Source organism: Acanthaster planci, linkage group LG01 (genome assembly GCF_054643075.1).
Source record: "Acanthaster planci isolate LZ-2023a linkage group LG01, COTS_SCS, whole genome shotgun sequence".
In the NCBI taxonomy this organism is placed as follows: domain Eukaryota; kingdom Metazoa; phylum Echinodermata; class Asteroidea; order Valvatida; family Acanthasteridae; genus Acanthaster; species Acanthaster planci.
Window position 1 is genome coordinate 23,811,509 of NC_141777.1, and position 17,516 is coordinate 23,829,024.

At 40.6% G+C, this 17,516-nt stretch overlaps 1 protein-coding gene across 5 annotated transcripts in view; it reads right to left on the reverse strand.

The window, feature by feature from the left end:
* The window catches only part of LOC110978412 (uncharacterized), a 70,140-nt gene that overhangs the window by 37,343 nt on the left and 15,281 nt on the right, over positions 1 to 17,516 (reverse strand). For 4 of the 5 annotated variants that reach the window (XM_087145656.1, XM_022233396.2, XM_087145638.1 and 1 more), the window contains one exon: positions 6,689 to 8,303. In XM_087145656.1, coding sequence (XP_087001782.1) covers positions 6,689 to 8,225 — 1,537 coding nt within the window. In that variant the 5' untranslated portion in view covers positions 8,226 to 8,303. Of the gene's footprint in view, positions 1 to 6,688; positions 8,304 to 10,872; positions 10,893 to 17,516 lie in introns of those variants that run through there. The other variant, XM_087145650.1, reaches the window with a different exon arrangement.

Sequence of the window (17,516 nt, forward strand, 5' to 3'; positions counted from 1 at the left end):
CGCATTATGCATTAAAAATGCTGAAAAAGTCATGAAGGAAATGCAGCAACCAGTCTGTGCATACCAGCCAATAACATGTTTACACCACAGACTTGCTGCACTGCAGTTGAAGGTCGAAAAACATTGATGGAGAGAGAAGATTCTGCAAGTTCATTTCGACAACTTGATCTCTCTCGATGATGCACTTGTACTTGTATAAATGTATTTTGAGGTTGGACAGCTCAAACTTGAAGCAAGTGCATTTCAACAAAATTTCCTGCAGGGGAACCAAGGTTCCCGTAGTGACTAGCCTTGTGCAGTGATACATGTTCGCACACAAACCATATTTTTAAAAGCAGTGTAATTTGAAGCAGAAATTTCCTACTCTTACAGTTGTTAAACCATGTAGAGAGAATTAAACTGGACTGGACATTTCATTACACCTGTATTGATCTCAAAGCTTTTAAAGGTAATACAGGGTATTTTCATGATACTTAGACACTGTTAAACAGCTTGAGTGCCGTTTTTGACAAATTCTGTCCCAAGGCAAGTGTCAAGTATGGTAGGATTTTTTTACTCACACCAATCCCCTTGGGACCATCGCAATTATGCAGAATCTTGTGGGTTCAGCATAGTTTGGGTTGACGATTTCCTAATTTTCCAGGAGATGAATAGCAGGCTAAAGGAAAATTAACAATCGGTTTTAAGGAAGGGAGACTGCTCTGATAAGATCAGGGTTCAAGTGGTGCACGTACATGTATTCATGTTCACCAAAAATACACCATCTGGATGATCACTTAACCAAAGTGACAGCCAAAATAACCACGTGGACATAGCACCTACCATATGGTATTTGAAGAAATACAACATACTGCACACACGCATGTACATGTACATTTACATACTGTGCAAGCCGCATGTACTGGCGCAAGTACATGTGGGACCACCTTATGCACCAGCACACAGTACCAGCACAACGGACGGCTACTTTTACATACATGTACATGTGTACATGTAAATAAACAGCTACCGGTATCATTCAAAAGCACTTACACATCTATAAATCAAACAGTGATGGCATTTCTATTTCTCTTTCTTTTGCATACAGAACACTGAACTGGTACACTTTGCAAGTCCTGTTGGTACATGTACATGTACATGTATGTATACACATGCGGTCAATGTACCTGTATGTGGCTTTTGAAAATGCCTTCTCTTAAATCTTTCAAATGTCACAACCTTTTGCAGAGCTTTCAAATATCTCATTCACTTTGAGCCACAATCCAGGCAAACACTAATTCACACTATCATTTTACACTATTTTTGTATGATGTCTTCGGTGCTCCAACACACATGCACAAAATTTAATGAATGCAACCAGCACATTATATTACAGGGCTACCCTGTAAATTGATCGACGAGTCTGACCGAATACAATATGATTGCAGCTAGCTCCCAGGGTCTCCCAACGGACAGTGGCAGTGACACTGTGTGTCCTGGCCTGCTGAGCTAATACATGTATATGCTTGGTTATCATAATCACTCCTGTACAAAATTCAGCTTTGCAAGGCCGTGCCGGTAAACTTTGATCACTGTCAATATTATAAATCCATGCCTACCATTAACGATCGGGACAATCCACAAGGCACCTACATGTACATGTAGCTAAATCTGACCTTCAGCCTGCTACAAATGTATGGCTGTAAGGTCAATTAATGTTTGGATGCACACCATCATTTCAACCAGCATCTTTCAATGTACAAGTAACCATGACATGCACATTCCCAGTGCAGACAACAGCAAATTACAGTTCCATCAACAGTTTCTTCAGTAAAAATGAAATTTCTAAAACAATTAGAATGGTAACAAACAACGGTAGCGATTTTATCATTCAAACCTTTTCAAGTGCCTCTAAACTGTATAATCTTGATAGTTTTTAACATTAAAAAAGTCAGCAACTCCAGCAATGTTCAAGGAAGAGTCCAATATCCTGAAATGGGTTTCAAAAGATCCACAAACTGCAGAAACTAAAAGGTTTTCATGTCTAAATTTCAGCAGAATCAGTCAAATAATGTGCATCACGTTCATCTGCATTTCACTGTCTAGGGAAAATGGAACCCCAATGGGTCACACCAAGAGACCACAGGTACATGTACATGTACATCTAGTTTTTAAATTAAGCAGTTAACATTGGTTTGAAGGTGCCTAACCCGAGACATCTGCCCATTTTCATAGATCTACATGCATGTTACTGGTATACCAAAAACTCACACAGAAGGTCATTATTTCATTTGTTGGAGTATTTTTTAATTTACTTGTGCATTCTTTTGGAGCAGCACTTTGCAAAATGGACAATAGAATACATACACATGTATACGTGTAGAATGGACAGTAAAAGTGACAGGTGGATTTTTGGTATAAATTTACATGTACTTGAAGCAACTAAACTGTATTTTTGTTTAGAATTCAATAAACACAACAAATACCTCCTACATATAAAGTATATACCGTACTTCACAACAGACCTGTACTGGCCATCATGGCCATGCTGATCCTTACTGATTTGTCTTCATGTGCGCGTTTGTACATGTGCCAACACACATGTACATGTACATGTACATTAGGATCATGATGTCCAACTTAACCAGTACCTGGTGCCCATAACCGCTTAGCCTGTTCATAAGCAGCACTGTTGATACCACTGCATTAGACAGACACCTGTCGAACATCCCACTGTATTGATGTTTGTTGGTATGGGAACCATACCAACTGTTTCCACTGCTTCTTGTGTATAAATTTGGCACGTGTACTTCTGAACGGCAACCCTGGAAGATAGGCTGTTTGGGAAAACCTAGATGAAAGCCTTATCTACTGTCAACGAAGGAGGAACAAAGTTCCTATGATACCGCGGCATTAAGATACTTTCTCAGTTCAATCAATTTAACCATTACCCTCCCATTCCAATTACTGTTTTTGCTGATTTCGTTGGACGCAAGCCATAGCCAGTTAACATCAGATTTTCTTACCCGAAAAGCTGCTGGGGACGGGTTTTTTTAACTCCCAAATTCTTCAACCTTGCAACTGTGCTTTATAATAATAATAACAGAGTTTTATCTAGTGCTTTCAACCAACCTAGATCAAACTGCTTTCCATTAAAATTACCCCTGCTCACTGGGCCCATGAAATATTCCATGTACATGTACCGACTCAGCTCCTTGGGGAGTATACAGCTCGATGCTGCCATTTCGGCACAACAGCTAAATCAACCACAATAACCATCTCTAACCTCACAGGACCCAATTACTCCTGGGTGGAAAGAGGCAATGAGTGAGAAAGTGCCTTGCCCAAGGGCACATGGACTGGTACTATGACCCTAGGCTGGATTCGAACCCACAACCTGCGGCTTTACCCGCCGACTACGAATCTGATACTCTTAATCACGAAACCACGGAACTCCTTTTGACTCAACCAAGCACAATGCGTTAAAACGTCAGCCGAGTAAATGAAAAAAAGAATTCTTAAACAAGTATACAAATATGTGTGTTAACAAGTCATCCTGCATCAGGTGGTTAAAGAACCCTGCCACTAGCTTTTTTTTTACTGTCCTTTAAGGTTAAGCACCTGTGAAAGAAATCCCCAAAATTTGAAGAATTTTCTTTTATTCAAAGCAAGTGTGACTGTGCATTCAAACTGCTAATTCTGTCTCAAAAAAATTCTCTCATGCAACTTGTGGACACAACCTTACATGTGCACGCACACACAAAGTCTTTGATAGCATTTCATGTAGGCTAGTTTTTACATTAACTTTTGTCTTAAATTGTTAATAGGTGGTTATGGGTACCTGGTTGAATATATTGTATCTGGGTGCAGTTCGTGGTATAATCAGTCGAGTATTACCACATACATGTATGGGCATAGTGACCTTTCCCTACTGATACAGCAATTTTTGTCTAAATTCAACGTTAAATATCTCAAGTTGGCGACCACAAATTTTAAATCCCATCGGTACAAACGTGTTTTACAGCTAGTTAATGTCTATAGTCAGGTTTTTTTTGCACAATCAATCAAATTTTTGCAATTGAAATTTTTCGGGGTTTTTTCCATATGCTGCAACGTCTAAGAAAAGCAACCCATAACATGGAAACACCCACACTATCCATTGCAGGCTGCAGGAGCAAACCTTGTAATTGGTCAAATAGCACACGATTTGGCCGTCCAAGTATGGTAATACTCCAGACCGATACACATACATGTACCTGTATCTGATGTGCAACCCTAGTTTCCTACAGTATAAGTCGGAATTTTAGCCGACAAGCTGAAATGGTCAGCGAACCTGACACACTGTTCAGTACATGCTTTGCGGTTTTACTGTGCAAATCCACCATAAGCTAGACCGCAAATGTCACCAACATGTACTGAACCACTGCACACGCACAGCCGTCGCTCTAGCTTCGTGTATGCATGTACATGTATGGCAGTGCACTGAAAAAGTGAAATCATGTAGCGCCTGGCCGGCAAGATGACCGTCCTGAAGTATCGAAATATATGATGCAGCCGTTTTCCTATAGTTTTGGATTGGGAAAGTGATTCAGTCGGATTACATCTGAAAAATGTCAAATTTCAGTGAAACTGGCCAGTAGTCCACCGTGTGTTTGGATACTACTAAACTTTTTCCAAATGGAAGCTTTGAATTTAAACTCATGGGATCGACTGAAGTGACGACGACGCTTTTCCTGCTGGTCCTAAGGCTAGATTGGTTTAAAGCAATTTCAGATTGCACAAGAAACTTTTTCACAAATAAAAAGTAACCATGAAAGAAATCCATTCCTCGGCCAGAACCATTATAACAAGCTGATTTTCCAATGAAGTATTTAATTCAGGGAAAGTTCATTAAAGTATCAGAATTCCAGTAAATTAAACAACACCCACTGAATTTGCGTAAATTTTAACTTGACTTTTTCAGCTGCCCGCATCAACAAGAGACGTAGTGCTGCAACCAAGCAATCGCAAAATTACAACCACCTCATTGCTTTCATCCCAACCATATCATAAATCGGAACGACTGTATTGCAAATAGGTGATTCCATAAATGTGGGACCCAATGTGTGACACTTTTCGTGTCCCCCTTACACGTGGAACAAATTTTGAAGATCGGTTGACACCACAGCAGAAAGACACTTGGAAAAAGGAAAGTGGTAAAAATTACAAGCTTGTGTGGTGCCTAATATACTGTTAAATGGACGAAATATTTCATTTAGTTGTTACAGTATAAGGTGCGAACAAACTGATTGGTTTCATGCGTGAGGAGGACACCAAAAATGTCCCAAGTTGGGTCCCAAATTTATGGAATTACCCATATATTCATTCCAATACAGCTCTCGCAAATGCAAAGCTACAGCCCTTACAGGTCACACGGCATGCATACTTATGAAATTCACATGGGTGCTACTTTGTCCGTTGTGTGCAGCCGGTGCATGCCTCTGTAGCCCCGACTTCGTTTCATTTCAGTACAATCTTTGCCGTTTAGTTTGGTCGTAATTTTGTCACAATCTGAGCAATTTCTTTTGGTAAATTTTCCAGCTCCAGGGTCAAAAACTGATAGGAAAAATCCCCATCTCACATCCAATTTATATGTATATTCACGCGATTTTGAAAATACTGAGCTTGAGTACGGCGAGTATGGCAATAACTTTCTATGAGTATGCTAGGATCACCGCCGTGGGGGCCGTCTTGACTAAAATTTGGCCAACGGACTGGCGAGGTCAAACCCCGTTTATATTTTGTGGATTTCTTACAAAATAGATTTCTCTAATTTAAGAAATATTTGTCATAAAAACTGCTAGTTATAGTTGTCTCGGTTGAAAAATTGGTTTCTCCTTCGAATATTTTCAAAGCCTGATTCAGCAGTTTTAGAAACGATTTAGACATAAAACCACAAATGTCACCTGCATGGTACTTTCAACAATCCTGTATGGCCAAACAGAAAGCTTTATCTTCAAAATAAGTTTGTGATGCCAGCTACATTCAAGGTAAACTACTGACCACATTTCCCTGGCATTTAGAAATAACAAGAGCTGCAGTCAAACTGAACACTTTTCATTATGGGAAACTAGGAAAATGACTGCTTCGGTCAACAACGGTCTGGCTGTTCTGGGGTTTGCGTGTAGCGTATGTATGTTTATACTCAGCAGATCCGATTGTGGTGTCGGCATTCTCTGTTATGCAGGGGTCAGCGTGTCTCATGTTTGCAGTTAACTCTTTTTGTGTCTGTTGGACTCGATACACGCTGACATGCTAAGTGTGTTAGCGTGGCCGCTAAAAATAATTCTAACCTGTACTATATACTGAAACTGGTGGTAACCATTTCCAATGTATGTATGCAAATGTATGCAAATTTGTGACATCCTTTTAAAAAAAGTGTTTCAAGACCATGTTTGTTTAAAATACGGTTGTTTGAACTAGAAAAGGAAAACTAAGCTCTTTGTTTTCATGTATCACTAAGTTTGGCATCCAGATGAAAAAAGGGATGTATAGGTAAAATGTTGGGGTTCTAATTGATTCACTATGTACAAGCTTATTTCTAATGACCTATTAATTCAACAGAGGCTCTGGCAAATTCTGATTCACCAGATTGGGTCAATTTTTAAGTGCTGCTAGGCCTGACCATTTAGTTGTGACAGAAACGCAAACATTCCATGTCAGACTTTACCTGTTCCAGCAGGTACTTTAAGATCTGGTGGATTTTTGCCTCCCCCAACTCCATACCCTCCTCGTTCAACAGATCTAGGTAGACTTGTCAAAGCATCGGTTCCTGACTGGGAGCCAATGCTGGGCAAAGAGGTAGTAACATGCACATCTGAGTCAACATTACCAGCCAAGGGCTGAGGTGAGAGCGAATCAGTCATGTAATTGGCTTCGTCCACATCACCGCCTCCATCAAAGAGATCAAACGTTTCATTGTTCACACTCGGTGGATTGGAGTCCATTCCTGTGAGATTGGAAGAATCAGTGAGACGGGAGCTGCTGGGATGTCCAATTCCCATAGAACTGCTCAGGAAGTTATCGTCCAGTGTTCCAGTCACCGTGTTATCTGTAATCAGCCCGTGCTCCTGGAGGAGCTGGTCCTCATTGTAGTTGATCATGCTCAGCATCTGATCTGCTGAGGTTCGGTACGGCATGGCTGGACTGTTACTGTGACGAGACAGTGAGGCTGGGCTGTCCTGACTGGGCTCTGTGAAGGCAACAGACACGCTCACTGACAATGGCAGCATGGATTTATCAGCCAGGTGGCCTCCCACATTGTCAGAAAGTGCCTGGATGTTGGGAGACGTCTTGTCATTGTTGTTTTCATTGTGGTGTTGGTGCGCATGCACTAAGTTGCCCCTCCCGTCCTTGGTCAAGTGTAACTGTCTCTCACCTTCTTTAGGCTGTTTCCCTTCAAATTCACCCTGTTGTCGCAATGGGTTCATGTTCATGGGGGGCTGTCCACTTGGATAGTGTACATTTTCACGTCCAAATGCAAGGCTCTCGCTGATTTGGAAGCCCAATGCCTTATCCATAACCTTGCTGTAGATGTTTGCAACACTGGGGTTAAAAATGGCCTGGCTCTGAGACATTCCTGATGAGCCTATTGTCGGGAGACTTGCCATGGTGGTTTCTGCTCCCCTAAGCTGCAGCCTCCCCCCTGGCGAGTACCCACTCCAGTCGCCAAGGTGAGGAATTAGATTCCTGACTGGTCGACTCACCATGTTCGGTCTGGGCACCATGGGCTGCTGAAATGTTCCCAAGAACTGCTTAACATCAGCTGACTGACTGAGATTCAGGGGTTGCTGAGTCAGCCCTGGAAACTGAGAGGGACTCAGGTAGTCCCTCTGCAAAAACTGACCTTCCTGAGTGTTGGACTGGCTTGTGGCCAAGCCATCTTCTAGGCCCACTGAGTTGTTACCCAACAGGTTACCTCTTTCTGACGCCGTGAGATCGGCGAGAAGTTCCGGGGGAATCCCTTGACTGGAATCCAAGAGGGGCAGGCTGCGACTGCGCTGTACTGGCTGGCAAGGTGGTGACAGTGAGTTGTTGGCATTGGTGGCTGAAGACATTGAGGCGGGAAGCATCTCATTGTTTCCAGGCAGAGCGCTGACAGGGTTCTGCATGCTGTCCAATGAGGAGCTCCGCTGAACAGCTGCTGGGCTTGCCTGCACTTCGTTCTTCACCAGAGGTAAGCTGCTGTCCATCCCAGATAGGGCCATGCCTGTGCTTAACTGTCCAGTGGTTCATTTGACAAAGCATCCCTTTCTGGCTGCTTCTTCTTTTGATGCCTTCAGGTACTGCATAAAGGTGAAAAAGAAAGATCTCAGTGACTAATGTGAAGCCTAATGGAAAGATTCCGAGTACACACATGCATATTGTCAAACAACAGAGGGATGACTTGCACCAAACTGAATTGTTCACAGTATCCACCATTGTCTGATATGGGCATGGTGTTCATTAGCAGAGGGGAGTGTTAAGTATGTCATGTCACACGCCAAGACGCAGAATTTGGGGACGTGAATCCTAACAAGTGCAAAGCATTTTTACACAGAAACTTCTGAAATTCTCCCCAATTCTTCACTTTGTCACAGAATCCAACATTAGTTCAAATCCATCACTACACCACAGTGTGCCGGTACTTCCCCTTTGGCAGCAGGAATTCTCTGTTTTCAACTCAAAATCCACACTGTACAAAGTGCATCTTGAAGTTTGGTAAGTTCTACACTTGACATATGTATGAGGTCAGCCTCTCCTTTCCTCCCACTGGAGGTAAACCTGGCTAACGTCCATGCCGGCAGACACAAAGTGATCAGGGGATGCTGTAACTTCAAGCCTCATAAAAATTCACTTTTCAAGATGATGTTGGATTGATGGGACCTTACGTTCGTCGTGTCTATCACACAGCACTTTTTCTCTGTGAGGACCATCTATAAATGTACTTATGCATCTATAAAATTCTCCAGAGGAGAATTACTTATACCTCACAAGCTACAAGTACAAGAACATGTACCTCCATGTATAAACATCACACGGGCATGGTACTGAACTTTCAGTTACAGAACACGTATTGAGAGGTAGAAACTGATACCTCTATTTTTCAGTTTGCCATTTCACATGTTCTTTTGTGCTTGGGGCATTCAACAGAACACAACTGGAAGGTGTAACTGACTGTTGCATGCCTTTATTAATACCTGGAATTGACTGTGGTTGTGGCATTGCTCACAATGACTAGTCAAGCACAGTAAATTCCCACTGAGTTTCCAACGTGTCCACACAAGCGGAATATGATGCATTCTAATTACAAGTAGTATGACCATACGTTTTACATATATGATTCGATTGTAACACACACTAGGGGGACTATTTCACTGCGTGAACCATGTGGCTGTTACTTCTTGCATTTTACTGATCAATGCTACATCATAATTGAAACTGTAGATTCCCTTGAAAACCGAGACAAAGAGAATGTAAAAATAAAGGACTGTAAGTTGCCACAATTGGTTGGAATAAATATTCACACACGGTATAAGAAATTTTCACATCACAATGCTCAAACACGAACACTTATCCTAAAATGCTCAAATACAAACACTTATCCTAATGACATGTACGACAAAATGGTTTTTAACTTGTCATTGTACCGGTACATGTATTTGACACTTGTATCTTTTCCAGATTATTCACTTCCTGGTTCTTATCGGTTCATCTTTTGAAGAAAAAAAGGGTAATGCAAGTACGTGGGTTTTCTCCCTTCATCCATCCCTCTTCACGTTTCCTAAATATGCACTCAGCGGAATATGACAAACTCAAGGTACAAAAACACCTTAAACTGCTCAATCTTAACAAAAGATTTGCGTTCACTAATCACCAACTCAAAATTGTATCATCCATGACAATGAGCACCAACATGTTTGTGAAGGGAAACGACGACTGATGACACTGGTGTGAAAGACAATTTTAAAGGGACCTGTCTGTTGGCCTGTGAGCAATTCATGTTAACACCAATTTCCATAACTGCAACAAAAGGGGTGACATCACTGACATGCACACAGCAGAACTGCATACAGCAGAAATACATGTACATGTAGCAGTAGCTGCTTCAAGTAACATAAGTTACCAGAACAAGGAAAGTGTTCCACTGTGCAACATTTTGGGTCCAAAATGACTCAATAACCCTCAAATGCCCAAGGCGACAGATACCTAAAATGTTAGGAAATGACATACTGTACTTAATGAATTCCAAGGGATTTGTTGATGTCCCAGTATTATTATACTCGGAGAGGCATGGACATTTCCACAAAGCATGATTTATTCCGACATTTATTTCCTGGCCCATCATTAGCACAAAGCATAACATACATGAATGTGTCCCGGGGTTCATGAACCGGTATGTGTGGTGCATGCAGTGGAGCACTAAGCCTTCCTTTAGATGTTGCTTTCTCCACTAATGTACCCGTTCAATTCAGTACACAGTTGCTTGAGAATCATTTCACGTTGGGATACATGTTTGTTTCAACACTACTGAACCTGAAGCTTATGGAAAAGTTTGACAAGTAGGGTACATGTACCGTCGCCTTTAAATTTCAAGAGCAGAGAGTGATCTTACTTGGATGTACACGGACAGCACTGGTTTGGGAAAAAAATGTTAGTTCAACCTAACTGAACCGTGGACTATACACACAAGTACATGTACATATCGCTCAGGCTGAAGTTGTACTACCCTGTAAGGTACATGTAAATATATAAATATCTTGTTTGTGTTTTTTAGTGTCATTTTACAGGTAATTCTTTGACGGACAGGACAGGTTCTTCTTTGACAGGAAAATTTGGAGGAGACAGAAACTGCCGGTATGCAAAATCACTTACATGTACATCTGTCTTCAGGACAAGACCCCTTCAAAAGTGCAGCAATTTCTGGTGGACTGAGATACATGTCAATCCATCTCCTAAATTCACCAGCTGTAACCACAAACTTGCACTAAAGAGAGTTTCTGTGAAGTTCAGAGGTACACGTATGTAAACGCACACTAACGACGAGTATCCGCATGCAGTTACACAGGTATGAATGTATGTATGTCAATGGGTCACAAAACCTTTCAGCTAAAACCTGAATTATTACTGCTCAAGCGTGTACAATAAATGTTTCATTACACAAGTTGAAGCCTCAGTCTCAAGGCACTTGAATGTTCATGATTAAGCAACGAGTGTGACATGGACACCAGAGAGCCAATGAACGCACATGTTGGCAGGAAATGGGGAGGTCAAGCTGCAAGGAAACGAAGCTAATGTGATGACTAACGCTCAGATTTCTGTACACACGTACATGTATATGCAGTCTCAACACACACACAGACAACCCTACACAGTTAAAATGATGAGTGGAAGTATCATAGCACAGTGTACACGAGCAGTGCCTGTGTGAGTAAAACAAACTGGTTGAATGCAATGCTGCTATAATTTGACCGGGCTGCGACACCATGCTATATTTGGCATCTAGTGAGCAACGCACAAAATCCCACAGAAACGGGATTCCCAGGGACCAGCACTGCAACTGCTACGCAGTGCATGCACTCTGCGGAGCAACACATACATGTCCATGTACATTCTTGTACACTGTGACTACACATCAGGTAAAAATGGGGAAGTATTGGAAGAAATGCATTCCTCTATGAAGGATGGCTCGAGGCGGGGGGGGTCTACGAAAAACTTGCTGTAGATTTTCAAATTTCTCACATTCACACTTTGGTCTTCAAGTATTAATCACAACTTGTGTACACAAACCTGGCATTACGTTCCTGAACACACTCTATGTACAGAGCAATTTCCCCTGCATCTCATCACAAAATATGACACAGACAATCTGCAAGGTTTTCAAAATGCACAACAGACTTCAGCAACACACTTTGTGATAAATCCTTTCAAACATCTTGACTTTATTCTAGCAAGTTACTGTACTTCCTGATCCTCAGTGACAGCCCTCAGCACACACTGCCGTCAACATCCCTACATTGCCACCCAATGAAATCGTGGGAGACAGCCTGCCCAAAAAAATCTGCTCTCATACACTAATATTCAAAGTGTTGGCAAGTTTCAGATGCAAGACCACCTTTCTTCTCATCTGGTCCAACACTGAACTTGTATGCAAATGTTTAAACATCACTGGGGAATGGTATATGTACATGTATCTATTACTACACAATTGTATGGGGACCCAAAGATGCCACATGCAGTGTACAATGTAAGTTCTCGTACCCCGCACAGGTTTCCCAGTTGATCCGGCAGTATTGGCAGTTCTTGGACACTGTTCCATACTGAACAACAAAATCCCATGGATCTGTAGCACCAGCACACTGTAGAGACTTTTTGTGAGACCAATGAGCTTGCCATTTTTCATGGCAAAAAGAGAAACTAATTTAGGGAGGCATTCAAGAGACAAATGGGCACTCTTTAGCTACCAGCGCCCACTAATTTCGAGCCTTATACATGTACATGTAACTGCCCTAAAATCAGGGTTTCCCGTGGGGAACTGATATGTGTGAGGTGGGTCAAAAATTTTGCCAAAATTTTAGTGCCTAAAACAAAAGCGAGTGTTTTTTAAAAAGCCAAAAATTAATTCTATATAGTCTAATAGTACATTTACTCCAAATTTCTCTTCTAAAATAAATCGATCTTGTATTCTGTGTCCTTATCATTCTGAATGATTTAAAACTGATTTCAAAATATCTAACTTATTTTGCTTTTTCCTTCCATCTTTGTCTATTTTAAGCGCGAGGCGGTAAAATTCAACAGAAAAGCCAGAGGTGGTCACTAAGATCAGTGAGGTGGGCCGCCTCACACTTGAATAGACAGGGGACACACTGCCTGAAATGATTAGCAACGTGCTTTCTAAGGGAATAAAAGTGTGGTGGAGCATGTATAAAGGGGCCTGGTTGCCAATAATGGCCCAACCCACAGGCCAGCTATAAATCACAAATTTATACACAATCCACCACACTTTTATTCCCATTCATAAACACCTTTTTGTTAAAAAAGGGTAAAAAGATTGCAAAAACAGACAAAATACTTCACTTTCATTCAGCAATCTCGGATAAATTTACCAATCCATATGGGGCAGTTTTAAACGTAAATTAGATTATAAGTGGTCTCTAATGTTAAAGCTTTACCCTAAGTTTTCCCTAACTTTTAAACCAACCCACTTTCAGGGAAACATTGAGTTTCTTTGATAGCAAAGTATTTGTGTTTACTGTAGAAACATGACATGCATATGTACATAAACCGGTATATTACGTGACAGTGAACATTCTCGTAACCAGGTCCCTTTTTTACACAGCGGGCATTTTCAAATGTTAATACACCTTCACGTCCCAAGTGTTCATAAATGCATTTCATCTGTAAACAACTTGAGTTTCTGGTTTCTTATAGTTTATTAATTTACCATGCTCCTCCACAAACTTTCCTTTCAATGCAATTTCTCTTACAGAAGAAAAGGTGAACGGTATGTGTTTTGTTACTTTGATAGTGATAACCCTGGCTAATTTCTTATGTTATTTTGAATCCAGTTGGACGTATAAACATTAGGAACAGTGCAACTGGAATTACCAAATTAAGCCTCAAAACAGTGTTTTACTATGTACTTTAAATTTGCTATACAAAACGACTGATTCGATACCCCCAAAAAGATTTTTTGCTATACACAAAAAAAAATGGCATAGCAAATTTGCAATCCAAAACTTTGGAATTTTGCTCACTGTTATAACTATCACTGAAACGAGTGCTGCAAAATTCATCAACTGTAATTCTTCAATCTTCATGAAATTGGGAAATGTGCATTGCTAAATGCCATATGTGAAAGTTTTCAAGGAGATCACGAAACCATACATGTATTTACATAAAAATTACCTGTAACACTGAGATCCTGAAGGTTTAGGATTTTGAAAGATTGTGGGTGATAGTGACAAACCAAAACTATACGTACTTTACAGTGTTTGTCCTGGAAAAACGAAGTATGGTACCTGTACTAAGGATACGTCATTTTTTTTAACTGAGAATTTTCAAGGAGACAGGTACCGGCACATGTACATGTAGCTTTCAGACAAAAGCGCTAAGGCAGTTCATGCTGGATCCTTCAACATTAAATTGAACAAATGAAACTGGTGATTAGCACCAGAGTAAGATAGCAATCCTTAATCCACCTGTATGCCTATTAATCAACAGGGTCACTGAAGTCACTTTCAACAAAACAGATGTGCATCCAAGCATACAACTGCTGTACTACAACTGTACGTGTACATGTTTACATGTAGGTTGATACGTGAATTGAGCACAAGTTCTAACATATATGAGGGTTTGACATTTACAAGTGTTCCATTAACCCTCCTGTTTTAACCGTCAAAAACAGTCAACAATGCCTTCCAATTGATTTCCCCGAGTACACAGACACATATGGGAAATTTGACTGATATGACAACTGTGTCAAGAATGCATCTTAGCATAGGAGGGTTAACCCTTACCCCCTAAACACTTTTTCTAGAAGGCTGACTCAACCCGTCAAATTCCAACAACCTTTTGCTGCTGGGTGGGGTATATGTACTCAATCCACCAGATCCCAACAGTCCACTTGCTATATCAGTGCACAGCCCTACAAACTCCAACAGGCAGTGAACTGTTGGGTTTTGGTAGAGTGGGGATACTTGGTCATATACTATGTATAAGAATGGGGACACAGTGTACTCATCCCTTCAGGATCCAACAACTGCACGGCTATACAAAATTTTATTTGTGGGAGGGGGGCTAAAATTTCTTTGCTTTATCTGAGACTTCTCTTAAAAAAGCATGGCCAACAAATACACTAGTGCAATTTATTCTACTCCTTAAGTACAGGTACATGTACATGACCTAATGACCCCACTGTTTACAGGCACACACACACACGCACATGTAAACAATGTAATGTGTATGCTGAGAATCATGTCTTCGCTGATGATGTTTGGTGGCCAATTTTGGTGAAGTATTTACAGCAAATATGGTCGCCCAAATGTGACACAAATGATTTGATAGCACCACATGTACGTGTATCATTAGCAGGTTTGGGATTGTAAATTTAGGTGCTGTATTTTGCACGCAAAGTTGGATTGATACCACTTTCTCTGGCTTTCTTACGGCTGGGTAATCTGGTAATAAGTTTATACGTTACAGCTAAGACTGACCAATGTTATTTCAGGCATAGGTTGTTCCTTATTGAATTTGTTCAGTACTGCGTGCTGAATGTATGTGTATTTGTTTAGCGTTTATGTAGTGTAACTTAAAGTCTATTTCGGCCTTACTTTGTGCATTGTCAGGTCTTGGTTGCTTCTTTCAGTGAGAAAGTGTGATAGTGGTACTTTTATTCATTATGCAGTACAGAAAATAATGCTAAATCCTGCTCCCAGTTTTGTCATTATCTCAGCTCCAGATATGCCAAAAAGACAGGAATCAAGGACAGATTTTTTTTCCAATTTTGTTAGCGTTTGTCAATATGCACAATTTTGGAGTCGCCCTTACTTATTATGAGCTTCTGCAGTTCAAGAAATTAGCTTTTGTTGCAACAACAAATAAAAAACCTTCACTTACAGGATTTAAGGGGTGGTGGTATAGTACCAGTTGTTTTGAAAACTTTGATGCAGACCATGGCCAACATTTGCATTAGTGAACATGACATGGCCAAATCAGTTGAATACAGCATACTGGTAAATAAAGAACATTACCAGCCATGCCAGGGGTCTAGAACTCCAGAACTGGCAAAAGAGAAAAAAAACTCAGAAGTCTGTTTTGCCCTTAAAAGTGGTGGCACATGGAGTCACTGAAGCCCATAGGGCAATGCAGAGGGGTTTGTCTTTTCAACATGCACTCACCTAAAGAGACCTCCCCAAAATTTAATGGGTACAATACCATGCTTAATTGAGAACAAGGTCAAACATCTAAAGCAAAGCTTCCTGCCATCTCTGGATATAACACCATCAAATCCTGATACACAAGAGGACAGGTTCGAGTGAAGCTGAACAGTTGACAGCTCCAGCTGGACAAGACTTCACCTTGTTCGCACTTGAAGTGATCAGCAATTGTAAAGAGCTCGTTAAAAAGTCATTGTGACATAAGTGTACATGTACATGTATACCCAGATGGGAAAGCTTTTCAGTCAAACTTTCCTAAGGAAAATACGCCTATAATGTGTATTACAGTAAAGCCTTTAAATGTGGAAAAACTGTTTATTAGCCAATAAGACCAATCCCGCAAGAACATTTCCATTTTAAAGTGCAGTGTACCGGTATTGATGCAACAAAGAACCTTGCTTCTATTCTTGGAGAAACAGTTCTATTAACATTTCACTTTTAGTGAATATATAACATATTTAGTTTAATTTGGAACAAATAGTTGCCTTACCCCCCCCCCACAAAAAAGCCCCAGTAACTCAATACCTCAAGAACCTTTTCTTAGTCCAATGATGTGTCATGGTCTTTAGTAAGTTTAGGTAAAATATTGACAAAATTATGGCACTAGAATTAAAGGTTAAATACATTTATCAACAATATTATTGCTCTCTTACATTCAATCTGATATCCAACAAATCATGGTTCACCCCTCAGGCTGCCAGACTAAACACTTTCTGTTAAGTAGTAAGTTTCACATGAAAACAGAACTCAACCCATCAGATGAAGAAATTCTGTAAATGATGGTTTTGCTTCTAGGGAAACTAAATGGGTTTTCAAATGATGAGAATAAATTGTAAGACACACAGGAAAGTCTGAAAGTACAATGGTGGCTTGTTTAAAACAGATTTGCTCAGGCATTGGAAATAACAAGTTGCAATGGTGAAATGGAAAGAATAATTCCACTTGGCTTCGCCTGATGGAGAAGAATTTGATTTGTCACCTCAAGAAATAATTCTTACCATTGTACTCAAACATTCATTATTCAATGACTGGCTCATTATTCATTTACGTGTACCAATTTCAACATGGACCATTACTGGAGGTTGCTCATCTTTGACTGTACCAATACCAGTACATGCGGGCAAGTGTTATCAGGGTTATACATGAACATGTATGATGGAACTACTTTTTGCTATCAAAATGTATCCCTGTACTGACTTCATTAATGATACTAGTGCAACCAGCTTATAATTTGATTATCAGTAGTGACTGTCAAGGCTTCCGTTAGCATGCCTATTGGCGTATTTTACACAATGAAAATGGAGAATACGAAAATAACTTTGCGTAAAAAATGCATTCATTTTGACCCTCAATACTTTAAAACGCTACATTTTTTACTGTAGGACGTCAAATAAGGGGCAACTGTTCAGCCGTATCATGCCACTCAATAATGCCGATACGTCGTCCTCACCACTTGATGGCAATCCTTCCACTCGCTCGACCAAGCGCTCGCTCGATGTCGCTCGGTGAAAAAGCACGGCGACGTGCACGATGTCTCACTATAGCAAGCGTCTACCTATACATGTGCAATACAGTGTGCTG